A 16058-nucleotide genomic window follows, 5' to 3' on the forward strand; every position below is an offset into this window, starting at 1 on the left:
CTCGAGCTGACTAGGTAAAAATATGTCGTTCTGTCCCTGAACAAGGCAGTTAACTTGTAAAATAATTTGTTCTTAACTGACTTGCCTAGTTAAATAAAAAAAATGTCTACACTGTATTTCTGATCAATTTGATGTTATTTTAAATGGACATAATTTTCTTTCAAAAACAAGGAGATTTCTAAGTGACCCTAAACTTTTGAACGTTAGTGTACGTTATTTGAGTGACGAGGTCATGACGATCATTATAGTCCGCAACAAAAGTGCGTCTTTAGCCGATCAACCCAATCGGATTAACAGGATCAGATTACACAGAGCCTATCACACAGATTTACACCAACATGGAATGTAGACAGTCCATGAAATAACTGTCTGGAGCATGATATATAGAAAAAGGTTTGACCAGTCTGCATAAGCAGACTGGTACAGTAGCCTCTTGACATCTAGGATAATGTAAATCTCTGATGACACCATGTTTCCTAGTGCACTACTTTTTTGTCATATGTGCTATTTGAGAAGAAGTCTATAAATTGCATTGGTCTTCGTCAGCCTCCTGTAACACTCTCTCCTTAGCAAACTTGTTTATGTCACACTTGTGATGATGAAATCATCAGAGAATAACCCTTGAGTATACAGTATATGTCCTAGATGTTTTTCTCATGAATTAGTGTGTGTGTGTGTGTGTGTGTGTGTGTGTGTGTGTGTGTGTGTGTGTGTGTGTCCTAAATCTGTCTATGCTGACACCATGCTGAGTTCCATGCACGTCCATAATCCTAAGAGAGAATCTCTTAAAAGGGTCTGTGCCCGCCTCGGGGGGGCAGAGCACACCACCTCTCATCACCAGGATCTATTTCCTCCATCTATCTATCCAACCTTCCAGCTAGAAATAGCTCCTCTCGTAGAAGGGATAGTGCTTTCTCTTTCCTCTCTCAAAATACCAGAGAGGATAAAGACACAAACTCCTGTAGAGACACAGAGACAAACAGAAACACACACACCCCAACAGCCGTCGCCATGAACGGCACAGAGGGCCCAAACTTCTACGTGCCCATGTCTAACAAGACAGGGGTGGTGAGGAGCCCCTTTGAGCACCCTCAGTACTACCTAGCTTCACCCTGGAAGTACTCGCTCCTCGCTGCCTACATGATCTTTCTCATCATCACAGCCTTCCCCGTCAACTTCCTTACGCTCTATGTCACGGTGCAGCACAAGAAGCTACGGACCCCCTTGAACTACATCCTGTTGAATCTGGCTGTGGCTGACCTCTTCATGGTGGTGGGGGGCTTCACCGTGACTCTCGCAACAGCCCTACAGGGCTACTTCTTCCTAGGGGTCACCGGCTGTAACGTTGAAGGATTCTTTGCCACTATGGGAGGTAAGTCATGGTGGAGCCTTAGGGTAGGTAGGAGTTGTCGCAGGCTACAGGATAAGATACGTTCGTTCCCATAATGGTTATGGTTAGGCTATGGGGAATTTGATTTTAGATCTGTGGTTAAGAGGAACTTTTACCTAAAGGGGTGCCCAACTTTTTCAGGTGCAACCTCAATGTACCTTGAACTCAATGAGTTTAATGTAAGGAGATACAGATTCTTATTCCCATATCAAGAACACTAGGGTTAAGTGCCTTGCTCCACTAGGCTACCTGCCGCCGTATAATATGTATATTTGCACCACTTTTACACACCTGTGTTCTGTGACTGGAGGGATGGGGGTAAGGTATTTAATAACTGCAGATGTATAGACCTTATATAATGAATACATTAAGCTTTGTGTTGAAGTAGGATCTACAGTAGTTATGAGATCATATAAATGTATGAAAACGTATATTTGGCAATATTCTTGGAACTCACTCACTGTACACTGTGTACTTTTAGATACAGTAGCCTGTGTTGGAACTTACTCACTGTACCCTGTGTACTTTTAGATACAGTAGCCTGTGTTGGAACTCACTCACTGTACCCTGTGTACTTTTAGATACAGTAGCCTGTGTTGGAACTCACTCACTGTACCCTGTGTACTTTTAGATACCGTAGCCTGTGTTGGAACTCACTCACTGTACCCTGTGTACTTTTAGATACAGTAGCCTGTGTTCATTGTTAAGTTTTCTGCCTGTGTCCAATATTCCTTAACTGTCTGAATACTTTCTGCACATGAGCATTTATACTGTGTATGTCTCTCTAACTTGCTGTGTCTCTCTCAGGGGAGATCGCCCTTTGGTCTCTGGTGGTATTGGCCATCGAGCGCTATATCGTGGTGTGTAAACCAATGTCCAACTTCCGCTTCAATGAGAGGCACGCCATTGTGGGCGTGGCCGTCACCTGGATCATGTCTCTCACCTGTGCTCTACCTCCATTGTGTGGCTGGTCCAGGTAGGTCACCCTCCAAATAGCATCTCCTACTAGTCTTACCTTAAATGTCACCTTAAGAACAGGGAATGGGCTGATGGCTGGTAGACCTCAGGGGCAATACTTCTGTATATTACATTTTCAAACAAAAATATGAGGGGAATGTTTGTAGGTACATCCCAGAGGGCATGCAGTGTTCCTGTGGGATTGACTACTACACCCCGACGCCTGAGCTGGGAAACACCTCCTTTGTCATCTACATGTTCACCCTCCACTTCTCCATCCCTCTGGTCATCATCGGCTTCTGCTACGGCCGTCTGCTCTGCACCGTCCGCGCGGTACGACCACACACGCGGTCACTGAGTACCGGTAAACACACAGGACTAATATATCTCCAGTTAGGGCTCATATCAAAGCACTCTGTGTGTGTCTGTCCATTCAGGCGGCAGCCCTGCAGCAGGAGTCCGAGACCACTCAGAGGGCAGAGAAGGAAGTGACCCGTATGGTGATCGTCATGGTCATCTCGTATCTGGTGTGCTGGCTGCCCTATGCCACCGTGGCCTGGTACATCTTTGCCAATCAGGGCACCAACTTTGGCCCTGTCATGATGACCATCCCAGCCTTCTTTGCCAAGAGTGCTGCCCTCTACAACCCAATAATCTATATTCTACTCAACAGACAGGTAAACCCAAGCAGAGTGTGTGTGTGTGTGTGTGTATGTCTACATAAAGCGGACATAGATAGACGTGTGTGAAAAACCTCCCCCTCCTCCCTTCTCCAGTTCAGGAACTGCATGTTGACCATAGTGTGTTGCGGGAAGAACCCATTCGGTGAGGAGGAGACCTCCACCGCCTCCTCCAAAACACAGGCCTCCTCCATCTCCGCCAGCCAGGTGGCTCCTGCCTGACCTACGACCCATAAACCCTGACTCCTTACCTGTCCCAGCCCATCTGTGGACCCACCGCCAAGCAGCAGCCTCCGATAGGCCAATGTTCCTCGATTTACCTCTGTCTGCACTGCAGGGGTGTGCCTGCTGTACCTGTACATATATCCCTCATTGTGACCTAAGCATAACAAACCAAGAAACAGTGCTTAGTTGGCTTCATCAATCGTTTACTGGAGTTGGTAGAAGTTGCCTCAAACCACTGATAAAGAGTCAGATTATTTTACTCCCCTTTTACATTTACATTTAAGTCATTTAGCAGACGCTCTTATCCAGAGCGACTTACAAATTGGTGCATTCACCTTTTAATTAAAGGTTATGGTTAGGAATAGGGGTTGCATTGTCTGATACTAGGTCTGTGGTTAGGGCATCTTGACTTCTACCTCAAGCACTTTTAGCAGCGCCACTGGGTGTCGTTTTGGTGGCTGTCCAACTAAACACGTTCCATGGGCTCCCCTCCCATTAAAACACATACAATCATTTAGTGTTGAAGTGAAAACTTCAAAATGCCACAATATAAAAAACATATGGCAACTTTTGTTTACATAATTATTCAGCTTATGCCCCTTAAATACGCTTTAAAGTATCTATTTGTTAAATTAATACTTAGGGTAAAATACGTTTTAAATTTGTTTAGATTGTGCCTACCATAAAGCGTTGAGGAGAGCTCTCCCCTGGTTTCTGTGTCTTTCCCATGATGAGGCTGAAAACGGGTTAGTTCTTAACACTTGGCTCCGAAAAGGTAATGAATCTAAACAAATGGACCTGCATAGAACCTCTGCAGAAAGAAGACACCTCCTGAGAGTGTGTGTGTGTGCATGAGTGTGTGCATGCGTGTATGTTTAAAAGCTCTGGAGACAGAACTAGTGTTAAAAATGTAAAGATTAGGCTGTTGTACGTGACGTGGAAATAAAGTTGTTAAATGTCTTGGAATAAAAATGACGATAAAAATAATGAGACCTTTCTATTTCATAGCTGTTTCTTTCATAAGGGAGCATTTACAGTACTAGCCTTCTAGAAAATGTCCAGATGCCCATTGGGTTGTTGGGTGGTATGCACAACCAATCAAGACAGCACAAACAAAACACCTCTGCCCTGTGGTTTACGAATGTCACTTTGCTGAACTTTTCTCTGTTTACATAGGACTAGGGCCTCGATTCAGTCAGCTCAAGCATTAACTGGCGATAGCAGACACCCGCATAGCAGATGTTCTGGCAACATCAGAGGTGAAACTGCTAGAGCTGTCAAATCGGTGAGCAGCTGCTCTTGCGATCGTTGTCATGGAAGCCAAAGCGTTAGAATTTCAGAATGAGAAAATGTAGGCTATATAGAAATAATTATGCTCAAATGTATAAATCATCCAATGAACTCATGAGCGTTTCTATCATCCTAATCCAGGTGTAGATTATATCTCACATTCCGGTGTTCAAACTTGTAAATAAGGCTGCATGGGATTTTTGTTAATGCAACTACGTGCAGCCAATGGAAATGTCCGCTTTAGGTATAATTCCGGGAGCTACTTGTGGATTTGACAGCTCTAACTCAGTTCCGATACCGCCATAACAACCGCTATGCGGATGTTGGCTAAAGCGGATTTGATTGAATCGAGCCATTGTTATTGATGAAAACAGGAATTTAAATATTATTACGAAACTGAAATTTCATAACATTTATACTATATTATAGCATAATAGCATTTATTTTCACAATCTCTGACAAGACCCAAGTCATTTTGGCATCACAAGTACAGTCATGTCAAACAGTTAACTGAAGGTCATAGTTTCACTCTAAATTTCCCTCTTGGTCATCAATCTTCGTTCTCAGTCACTTCCAAAACAGATCAACCTGTCTTCACATGAACACATCCAATGTAATTATATAGAGTCTAGTCTCTTTGCAAGCAGGTCTGGCACATGAAACGTCACCTAAATAAATCATCTAATTATACTCTCTACTCCTCCATAACCCATCACCAACTTGCAAAGCACATTGGGACTTGTAGTTCAAAGCACCGGTGGAGTTCTTTGCCCATTCCACCAATCAAACCTGAGAACAGTGCAGGTTATAAGAAGATGGGAGGAGTTTCTCATTCACATATCATTGAACAGGCCACTCAGAAAGCATTATAACTCAGCTATAAATATTGCTATGGACATTTATCATACAGTACAGTGCATCATTGGCTCGTCCCCCGAGAAAAAGGGGGTCAGTGCGTAAGATGGTTGCCGGGGATCCAGGTCCCAGAGGCGGTGACGTCATCCAGAATAAGGTCCATCTCCAAGTGCCTCCTCTAACTCCACTATGCTTCAGGTCAAAGCAGTGTGAAACCAGAGTGAGATTTAAGCCAGGTGTGAATAAGCAGGAAACCAGCTTGGGGTTATATCCATGTGTGAATAGAAGAGTCAACACAGCCAAAGAGAGGATCCAGAGATTCTATATTTGATATAAGGGACGTGGGTATCAATTCCTCAGTATCTAAAGCAATTGCTCAATACAAGGTACATTTCTTAGGACATTTCTTAATCCATGGTACAGTGCTCCCAATGAGGTTTCTGAGGCAGTCTTGGGTTAGGGGTGGTACAGTAAAGCTCAAGCTGACATCTCTTCCAGTCTTAAAGCAAAATCTTTCTTAACTTCTTATGGCTGGGGGCAGTATTGAGTAGCTTGGATGAATAAGGTGCCCAGAGTAAACTGGCTGTTACCCAGAAGTTAAGATATGCATATTATTAGTATTTTCGGATAGAAAACCCTCTGAAGTTTCTAAAACTGTTTGATGTCTGTGAGTATAACAGAACTCATATGGCAGGCAAAAACCTGAGAAAAAATCCAACCAGGAAGTGGGAAATGCATATCCAATATACAGTGCCTATGGGGTCATATTGCCCTTCCTAAAGCTTCCACTAGATGTCAACAGTCTTTAGAACCTTGTTTCAGGCCTCTACTGTGAAGGATGAGGGGATGAGAGCTGTTTCAACCAGGTGTCTGGCAGAGTGCCATGAGCTCACGTTCCTTTTTGTTGCTAAAGACAAAGGAATTTTCCAGTTGAAACATTATTGAAGATTTATGTTAAAAACATCCTAAAGATTGATTATATACATCGTTTGACATGTTTCTAGGAACTGTAATGTAATTTTTTTAGTTTTCGTCTGGTCTGCGCGTCATGAATTTGGATTTTTGAACTAAACGCGCAAACAAAAATAAGGAGGTATTTGGACATAAATGGACTTTATCGAACAAAACAAACATTTATTGTGGAACTGGGATTCCTGGGAGTGCATTCTGATGAAGATCATCAAAGGTAAGTGAATATTTATAATGCTATTTCTGACTTCTGTTGACTCCACAATATGGCGGGTACCTGTATGGCTTGTTTGTGTCTGAGCGCCGTACTCAGATTATTGCATGGTGTGCTTTTTCCGTAATTTAAAAAAAAAATCTGACACAGCAGCTGCATTAAGGAGAAGTTTATCTAAAGTTCCATGCAAAACACTTGTATCTTTTATCAATGTGTATTATGAGTATTTCTGTAAATTGATGTGACTCTCTGCAAAATCACTGGATGTTTTGGAAGCAAAACATTACTGAACATAACGCGTCAATGTAAACTGCGATTTTTGGATATAAATATGAACTTTATCGAACAAAACATACATGTATTGTGTAACATGAAGTCCTATGAGTGTCATCTGATGAAGATCAAAGGTTAGTGATTCATTTTATCTCTATTCCTACTTTTTGTGACTCCTCTCTTTGGCTGGAAAAATGGCTGTGTTTTTCTGTGACTAGGTACTGACCTAACATAATCAGATGGTGTGCTTTCGTCGTAAAGCCTTTTTGAAATCGGACACCGTGGTGGGATTAACAACAAGTTAAATACTTGTATGTTTGAGAAATTTTAATTATGAGATTTCTGTTGTTTGAATTTGGCGCCCTGCACTTTCACTGGCTGTTGTCAAGTCGATCCCGTTAACGGGATCTCAGCCGATCTCAGCCGTAAGAAGTTAAAGCAAAGAGTTATTTTCTGTCTTCGGGCTCTATAAAGAGATGGGATATGTGGAGGGTAGACAGACAGGGGGTTTCCTAGGTCCTTGGATCCCGGGTAGGGTGGAGGCAGCCAGGAGGAATAGGCTGGAATCTGGGTGGCGGGAGACTCAGGCCTCACTGCTGCACTCATAGATGTTGTCCTCCACCAGAGCAATGACCTGCTCAAACTTGTGGTGCAGCTGAGTACGCTTCGCTGTGGGGTTGGACTCGAGAGCACTCACCACCTGACAGCAAGGGGGATGAGAGAGAGGGAGAAGGAGAGCGAGAAAGAAACAGTTCAGACAATGGCCAAGTGAGCAACCTTACAAAACGTATTTACCCACAGTTAGAGAATGAGAGAGAGATAGAGAAATAGAGAGACTCATTTCAGTAACCCTCAAGTGTTCATGCATTCTACAGCACAAGACAGAAACTCAACCACCTGCCGAGACAGAGAAAGAGTACTTCAGCAGTTCTTCAGCCTCCATGCATGACTCTCTCCTCACAAGAGCCTTTCCTGTTCACATACTATTTACAAAACCCATGTCTGTGCTGCCTTTCATGTCTGCTAGTTGTCATGCGTTCAGTGGGTGTGACTGGAAGCATGTGCCCAGTGAGAGGGCTGAGTGCGAGAATGTGTAATTCTGAAGTGATTCATAGAGAGTCCCAGAGAAACCTCTGAGTGCCAGGGCTTGGTTGCATAAAACATTTGAAGTGTTAGAGGGCACTTTGGTCACTCCACTGCAGGAAAGTGTTTTTAAGGGGGAAATGTGCAACTGGCTTAAAGTTAAGGAAATTAATTTAAGATGTTTTATGCAACCGGGCCCTGGTGTCTGCTGGTACAGGAGAATGGCAGTGAACAGCAGTTAAACACAGCAGTTAAATACATGAAGAGGGCCCTCAGACATTATGATGAGGGCCCACAGACATCATCACTGTCTGAATCATTCCACGGAACAGTAGGTGTGTGTGTGTGCGCGCGCGCGTGTGTATTTCGGGTCTGGGTGAAAGAGGGTGTGTGGGATTGTGAAGAGGCCGTTAGATCTTTAAAGAAGCATGTGATCGCCTGTACTAATGCTTCATGCCCTGATACTCATCTCTCTCTTTCTCTCTGAAACTCTAAACTCCATGTGGAATATAGACTGTGATAAGGCTAGAGATAGGGCCAGTTTAAACGTGTCAAACAGCTCATCCAGGTCAGAGGTAGTGGGAGAGAGAGCTGATCTTACCTGGTTTCTGTATTTCTTGGCGTATTTGTAGATCTCCGTCAAGGCCAGGTTGGTATTGAACTCGTTTCTGTATTTCTGTAACAGAGTAAGCGTATCGTTCCGATATACAGTCAAAAGTTTGTATACACCTACTCATTCAAGGGTTTTCATTTATTTTGACTATTTTCTACATTGTAGAATAGTAGTGAAGACATAAAAACTATGAAATACCACACATGGAATCAGGTAGTAACCAAAAAAGTGTTAAACAAATCAAAATATATTTTATATTTGAGATTCTACAAATAGCCACCCTTTGCCTTGTTGACAGCTTTGCACACTCTTAGCATTCTCTCAACCAACTTCAAGAGGGAGGTACCTGGAATGAGTTTCAATTAACAGGTGTATCTTGTTAAAAGTTGATTTGCCAAAAAATGTCCTTCTTAATGCGTTTGAACCAATCAACTGTATTGTGACAAGGTAGGGGTGGTATACAGAAGATAGCCCTATTTGGTAAAAGACCAAGTCCATATTATGGCAAGAACAGCTCAAATAAGCAAAGAGAAATAATAGTCCATCATTACTTTAAGACATAAAGTTCAGTCAATAGGGAACATTTCAATAACTTTGAAAGTTTCTTCAAGTGCAGTCGCAAAAACCATCAAGCGCTATGATGAAACTGGCTCTCATGAGGACCGCCACAGGAAAGGAAGACCCAGAGTTTCCTCTGCTGCAGAGGATAAGTTCATTAGAGTTAACTGCACTTCAGATTGCAGCCCAAATAAATGCTACAGAGTTCAAGTAACAGACACATCTCAACATCAACTGTTCAGAGGAGACTGTGTGGCCAGGCCTTCATGGTCGAATTGCTGCAAAGAAACCACTACTAAAGGACACCAATAAGAAGAAGAGACTTGCTTGGGCCAAGAAACACGAGCAATGGACATTAGACCAGCGGAAAGCTGTCCTTTGGTCTGATGAGTCCAAATTTGAGATGTTTTGGTTCCAACCGCCGTGTCTTTGTGAGACGCAGAGTAGGTGAACAGATGATCTCCGCATGTGTGATTACCACCGTGAAGCATGGAGGAGGAGGTGTGATGGTGTGGGGGTGCGTTGCTGGTGACACTGTGATTTATTTAGAATTCAAGGCACACCTTAACTAGCATTGCTTATACAGCATTCTGCAGCGATACACCATCCCATCTGGTTTGCGCTTAGTGGGACTATCATTTGTTTTTCAACAGGACAATGACCCAAAACACACCTCTAGACTGTGTAAGGGCTATTTGAGAAGGAGGAGAATGGAGAGTGATGGAGGGCTGTATCAGATGACCTCGCCACCACAATCACCTGACCTCAACCCAATTAAGATGGTTTTGGATGAGTTGGACCGCAGAGAAGAAAAAGCAGCCAACAAGTGCTCAGCATTTGTGGGAACTCCTTCAAGACTGTTGGAAAAGCATTCCTCATGAAGCTGGTTGAGAGAATGCCAAGAGTGTGCAAAGCTATCGAGGCAAAGTGTGGCTACTTTGAAGAATCAAAATATATTTCATATTGGAGATTTGTTTAACACTTTCTTGGTTACTACATGATTCCATATGTGTTATTTCATGGTTTTGATGTCTTCACCTTTATTCTACAATGTAGAACATAGTAAAGATAAAGAAAAACCCTTGAAAGAGTAGGTGTGTCCAAACTTTTGACTGGTACTGTAAATCCGTCAAACAAAAGAATCTCAAAAAGTAATACATCAATTAACAGTTTAGCACCGTTGAATGCAGTGACAGTCTGCCACCAAGGCTAACAAATTACAATCAATCATATATTGATCTGTCACCCCTCGCTCTCTCACCCGTGACTCCTCGGCCAAGTGGGCGTTCATCTCCTGCTCGCTCAGTGGCGCCATCTCCTGGATCTGCTTGTAGTAGCACTGCACCCTCTTCTTGTACTCTGGGATCTCCTTGGCATACAGCAGCTTGTTGGTGGGAGAGTCCTGAAACAAGAGACACCGTCCTACTTAGTCAAAGTAACCTCTTTGGATCTTTTAGTAAATCAACCAAACTAGTTCTGTCCTTTACCACTCTCCTGACCACGACCAGTATGTAATATAACCCCTGCCTGGGTTTGGTTGTCAGATTGTTTTCAGTATGACAGTGCTCAGTCCAGTGTATGGTGAGCGTGGTCTATGGTCAGTGAGTTGTTAATGAGACTGTGGGCTGCATGGTCTGTGGTCATAATGTAGTTGGTCTATGGATTGATCTACGGTCCATGGGCATAGCGAGCGGTTGGTGTTAGCAGTGTGTGAGTAGGTCAGCACCTCCTTGTGCCGAGACAAAGGAGGGAGGGCCCAGAGTTTCCTCTCCTCACAATAGGGAAGCTAAACAAACCATACCCACAGCCACAGAGAACCAGGCCAGACATAACAACCCTTCCTTCTACTTACATCTGCTACTTCTCCAAGTTGCTGACAGCATTTACAATGGTACTGAAAGCATTACTCAATCACTAAGGTACACATACAAGGTATTGGGTTGAGCATACAGATATGTATTTGCGTGTGTGTGTGTGTGTGGTATCGGAGCTAGGAAGACTCCAGCCACTGCCCCTCCTCCTGATAGGGATCCCTCTCTTCCTGTCCACAAGGTCATTTCATTTCCTGTGGTTCCTCCATCTGCCTGACGACCCCCCTTGACCCCTAATAACCGCCCACCCCCTCTCCATCCCTACTGTCTGTCTGCAGGCCACCAGATAAGGTTTTCATTGCAGCAGCATCTTTTCCAAGCCCTCTCTCACCCCTGCAGAGCGATTGCTAATCCAGACCTCTTACTGACCTGTCCTCTGACCGCTACACACGTGCGCATGCACACTTGTGTATTATACTTGTGAGGACTTTTTGGGGTCCTATTTACCCTAAACCTGACCCTAAGCCAGGGTTTCTCAAACTCGGTCCTTTTGGTTTTTGCCCTAGCATTACACAACGGATTCAAATAATCAACTAATTATCAAACTTTGGTCATTTGAGTCAGCTGTGTAGTGTTAGGGGGGGAAAAAAACTAAACGTGCACACCTTGGGTCCCGAGGACCGAGTTTGGGAAACGCTGCCCTAACCCTAGTTCTGAACCTTACCCTTAAGCCTAAAATAGTCTTTTTCCTTTTTAGGACTGGCCAAATGTCTGAATTCTCCTCCTTCTTGATGAGCATCGGGATGTGAGCATCTGGGTTGTATGTGTGTTTCTTTGTTTGTGTGTGTTTCACATGCCTGAGGTGCTTGCATTGGCTCTTTGGCAATGAACAAGTGGAATAGATCAGCATTGTTTTGACAAATATCTCCAGGGAGGAAGTCGGTCAGAGAGACAGGAAGCAGTGTGTATGCTAGGGGTCACAACGTCTGAGGGATGAGACTGATTCGCGGGGAGCGAGGGCACTGAAAGGCACACACACACACACACACACACACACACACACACACACACATACACGATTCCTGGTGCTCATGACCTTGGTTGAGCAGACTGGGCTGAAATAACATGAGGAGAGGTAGACAGAGCTGATGGACTGACTGGAGAAAGGAGGGGAGGGAGGTTGGCAGGGACTGGGGAGGAAACTGGGGATTTCTGCACTTGTCTTTTCCTACTACCACTGACTTTGCTGATAACTATTTTGTTGAGGGAAAATGTACTTGTTAAGACAGTGATATGTGATTGTCTCACCTAGCTGTCTGAAGATGAATTCAATAATTGTAAGTTACTCTGGATAAGAGCGTCTGCTGTCATGAATGTAATTTTTTGTTCTGTGTGTAAGAGTATATGCTGTAGGTACAGCAGTCTTGTGTATTTGTATCAGGGCCGGCTCTAGCCTTTTGGGTACCCTAAGTGAGATTTGGGTAACCAAAATTGTGGTCTGCCTCTTGACAGTGGAGAGAGAAATGTTCATTTAAAAATGAAATATCCAGCAATTCTACACATTATGCCAAGAAGACGTAGAGAAAATCTTGCAGTTTTAAAGGACGTTTCCTGCAGTTTTACACATTTTGCCATGGAGCGAAGTGAACATTTTGCAATGTTATAAGAAATATCATGTAATTCTACTTATTTCGCCATGAGGCAGAGGTAGATTTTTGCAGTTTTAAAGCACATTTCCTGCAATTCTACACATTTTGCCATGACATGTGTGCCCGGTCGGTATTCGGCCATGATCACTACAAGTTTAGATAACTGGCTAGACTAACTTACAATCTAAAAGTTGTTAGCTGACATGGCTAATTGAGTGACTGTCAAAAAAATAGAAAATCTGCTGATACACAACCAAATTTCCAATTTACACCTTGTATAGTCTACTATTATAACTCTCAACAGTGGGGGGGGGGGGGGGGGGGGGCGTACCGGCCGGGGGCCCTAAGCGACCGCTTATGTCGGCCCTGATGTGTAACCATGTCTATGAGTGTGTGTTTACCTAGCAGTGAATATGTGTATGTGTGTATGCATGTTTATGTGTACTGTATTACATGTGTAGGTGTACCATAAAAGTGGGTGCGATGCATGTGTCAAGTGTTTTTGTGTCTCACCTTGCCCAGCTGCAGGTCTGAAATGGAGCAGGCGTCTATGAAGGCCTGGGCGATGACAGACAGACATGCATCCATGTGATCTGTCTTATCAATGTCAAACACAAACTGAGGGTTCTTCAGGATGTTCACCCAGAAACGCAAAGGTAAACTAAGGAGATGGGAAAACGTTCTGTGAGCTCCAGAAAACATTTAGCATTAGAGGTACATCATGCTACGTGGATGAGTAGATGATCAGATGTATCACGTTCCCCTACCTGTTGGTCTTCCAGATGTGCAGGGTGTCGGGGTCGGTGATGCCCCTCTTGTCCGCCTGCTCCTCCAGGAAGTCAAAGAAGTATTTGATGGCCAGTGGGGGACGCTCTGCGGGAATACTGAGGATGGCCTGGAAAAGGTCGTCCAGGAACTTCTGCAATGTTCCCTACGGAATCACAACACAGATGGGATCAGACACAGAACCAGAAGTGGGATCAAGATGGATCGTTTGGAATTCCAGGATGATATCACTGTAAATAGAACTGATAATGGAATGATTCATAATGATAAAGGAATGATGCCTCTGGTTTAGCCAACTACTCTGTGATTGTCGTGCCAAACTGTTTAGGCTCACGATTGGACACGATAAGGAGTTGGCTAGCTGAAGCAGTAACAGACCCAAACTAGGCTGGGCACTGCTTTCTCTCACAGAATTGTAGAATGCAAACCGTTCCAAGATGGCTGCCATGTATTTTTTATTTTCTTACCTTGGTGGAGAGGAGGCGTGTCAGGTAGATCTCAGGGAGGACCTTCTTACGGTGACTCTGTCTGTGGGACCTCTTATTCTCAAACAGCTCATCATGAGGCAGGACCTAGATGGGCAGGGGGCAGAGATTAGAGGTTAGAGGTCAGGGTACAAAAACATCCAATCAGCACGATGGGAAATGACCTCATTCTAAATGGGAATCTACTGTACTACGGAGGTGTGACTAACATTTGATAGGGAGATTAAATGAAAAAAAAAACGTGTTCCATTTCAAAAGGTTTCTCTTATTCCTGCTTCATGAATACGACCCAAAAATCACAGTGGGGATTTATGAGGTATGACTGACATGATGTCACTTTATGAAATACTGCAAGTTGTAAAATTCTGGGATTTTCTCTTATGCAGTATCATGTGTAACATGCTCCTACAGGTCTTAGCTAGGACAGGGGTATGGAGCTGGGGTAGAAAGATACGCGTTTATCCTCTACTGAGCCTGTCAACAAACTCCAGTCCAGGCCAGCACACCATAATATTTAAATCCTACAACAAAAAAACTGCACACGAAAAATGACTGAAGCAAGAACTCATGTCAAACCCAAAGTCATATCTGAGTTTTTTTTCCAATGGCTAATGTGGTATTAGCGCTGTCATGTCCTTCCTCCAGCTTTCCTACATGCACACTCAAACTCTGATGAAAGTATGTAGTCAGTTGTATTGCTCAGGCTTTCACTGTGTCTGTCTGAGTTCAATTGAGCTCTCTCTGAGACCAACGGGGCTGATGACAGAAGGAACGGGGTCAATAGAGGTGAATGAGAAAGCTCTCAGTCCGTGTGTGTGTGTGTGTGAGTGAGTGTGTCTGTACTTACCAAATGGATGTATTTCTCTGTGTCCAAGTCTTTGGCTGCAGAGGGAGAGAAATAAAAACAGAACAAAACAATCAGAAATCAGAGGAGAGAGAGAAATCAGAGGAGAAAGAGAAATCAGAGGAGAGAGAGAGAGAAATCAGAGGCGAGAGAGAGAGAAATCAGAGGAGAAAGAGAAATCAGAGGAGAGAGAGAGAAATCAGAGGAGAGAGAGAGAAATCAGAGGAGAGAGAGAGAAATCAGAGAGAGAGAGAGAAATCAGAGGAGAGAGAGAGAAATCAGAGGAGAGAGAGAGAAATCAGAGAGAGAGAGAGAAATCAGAGAGAGAGAGAGAAATCAGAGGAGAGAGAGAGAAATCAGAGGAGAGAGAGAAATCAGAGAGAGAGAGAGAAATCAGAGAGATAGAGAGAGAAATCAGAGGAGAGAGAGAGAAATCAGAGGAGAGAGAGAGAAATCAGAGGAGAGAGAAATCAGAGAGAGAAAGAGCGAGAAATCAGAGGAGAAAGAGAAATCAGAGGAGAAAGAGAAATCAGAGGAGAGAGAGAGAAATCAGAGGAGAGAGAAATCAGAGGAGAGAGAAATCAGAGGAGAGAGAGAGAAATCAGAGGAGAGAGAGAAATCAGAGAGAGAGAGAAATCAGAGGAGAAAGAGAAATCAGAGAGAGAGAGAGAAATCAGAGGAGAAAGAGAAATCAGAGAGAGAGAGGCAGTTTGAAAAAAAGAAGATTGGAGGAGGGAGGTGAGTGCTAGACAGTAAAAAAGGAAGAGAGTCAGGGGTTTATGGGAAAAGAGAGAGTGTATGTAAGAGCCAACGATTCAGGTGGATTGGGAGCTGAGTGAAAAAAGAAAGATTATGAGTGAAAGAATGAGAGGGAGAAAAGCTGAAGAGAGACAGACAGAGTTTGTGATTGGTGCTGGAGCCAGTCTAATGAGTTTACAAAGCTCAGGCACGCATGTGTGCGCACACACACACACACACACACACAAACAAACACACACACCACAGCCCCATGGTGACTGTGCTCTCATTACTCCAGGCCTAGCTTTGGCAAGCAGACAGGTTTAGGCCCCGGTCCTAGTCCAGACCCTCTGAGGTGATCACAGAAAGGGGTAAATGTGTTTTACATTAGCCAGGGTTTACTTCACATCCATTTAGCCTGTTTCTGGCCCAATATGACTGAGAGGAGAGGCCCTAATCATTAGCGTGGACAGAGCGGGTCTGTCAGAACTAAGATCTGTTCTGGGTGAGGTTAGCAGACCCTCCCAAATGCTGACGTCACAGTAGAGAATCATCTGGTACAGGGAACACTCCACCTCCTGTTTCATCTGGGGCTAGATATCTGTTCATGCTTATGGCTACTGGACATCAACCATGCT

General features: G+C 43.9%; 2 protein-coding genes across 2 annotated transcripts in view; one reads left to right on the forward strand and one right to left on the reverse strand.

The window, feature by feature from the left end:
* Window positions 1-795: 795 nt before the first annotated feature.
* On the forward strand, window positions 796-4252 carry LOC129830428 (rhodopsin-like). The gene is made up of 5 exons (XM_055893005.1): window positions 796-1372; window positions 2198-2366; window positions 2515-2680; window positions 2785-3024; window positions 3124-4252. Exons 1-5 carry the CDS (start codon window positions 1012-1014, stop codon window positions 3247-3249), a joined length of 1062 nt encoding a protein of 353 aa, XP_055748980.1. The 5' UTR covers window positions 796-1011; the 3' UTR covers window positions 3250-4252.
* Window positions 4253-4944: 692 nt separating this feature from the next.
* LOC129830426 (plexin-D1-like) overlaps window positions 4945-16058 on the reverse strand; it is a 96761-nt gene continuing 85647 nt past the window's right edge. The window contains exons 30-36 of the mRNA XM_055893004.1: window positions 14686-14720; window positions 13821-13925; window positions 13335-13498; window positions 13081-13228; window positions 10369-10509; window positions 8538-8612; window positions 4945-7553 (exon numbers count right to left, since the gene is read on the reverse strand). Coding sequence (XP_055748979.1) covers window positions 7437-7553; window positions 8538-8612; window positions 10369-10509; window positions 13081-13228; window positions 13335-13498; window positions 13821-13925; window positions 14686-14720 — 785 coding nt within the window. The 3' untranslated portion in view covers window positions 4945-7436. The remainder of the gene's footprint in view (window positions 7554-8537; window positions 8613-10368; window positions 10510-13080; window positions 13229-13334; window positions 13499-13820; window positions 13926-14685; window positions 14721-16058) is intronic.

Source organism: Salvelinus fontinalis, chromosome 31 (assembly GCF_029448725.1).
Source record: "Salvelinus fontinalis isolate EN_2023a chromosome 31, ASM2944872v1, whole genome shotgun sequence".
Classification (NCBI taxonomy): Eukaryota; Metazoa; Chordata; class Actinopteri; order Salmoniformes; family Salmonidae; genus Salvelinus; species Salvelinus fontinalis.

What these genes read in the sequence shown, in the direction of transcription:
- LOC129830428 (XM_055893005.1), top strand. Translation starts at nt 1,012, where the DNA reads ATGAACGGCACAGAGGGCCCAAACTTCTACGTGCCCATGTCTAACAAG. An exon ending in ATTCTTTGCCACTATGGGAG is followed by an intron (nt 1,373 to 2,197) that starts GTAAGTCATGGT and finishes TGTCTCTCTCAG; the next exon opens with GGGAGATCGCCCTTTGGTCT. An exon ending in CCATTGTGTGGCTGGTCCAG is followed by an intron (nt 2,367 to 2,514) that starts GTAGGTCACCCT and finishes GAATGTTTGTAG; the next exon opens with GTACATCCCAGAGGGCATGC.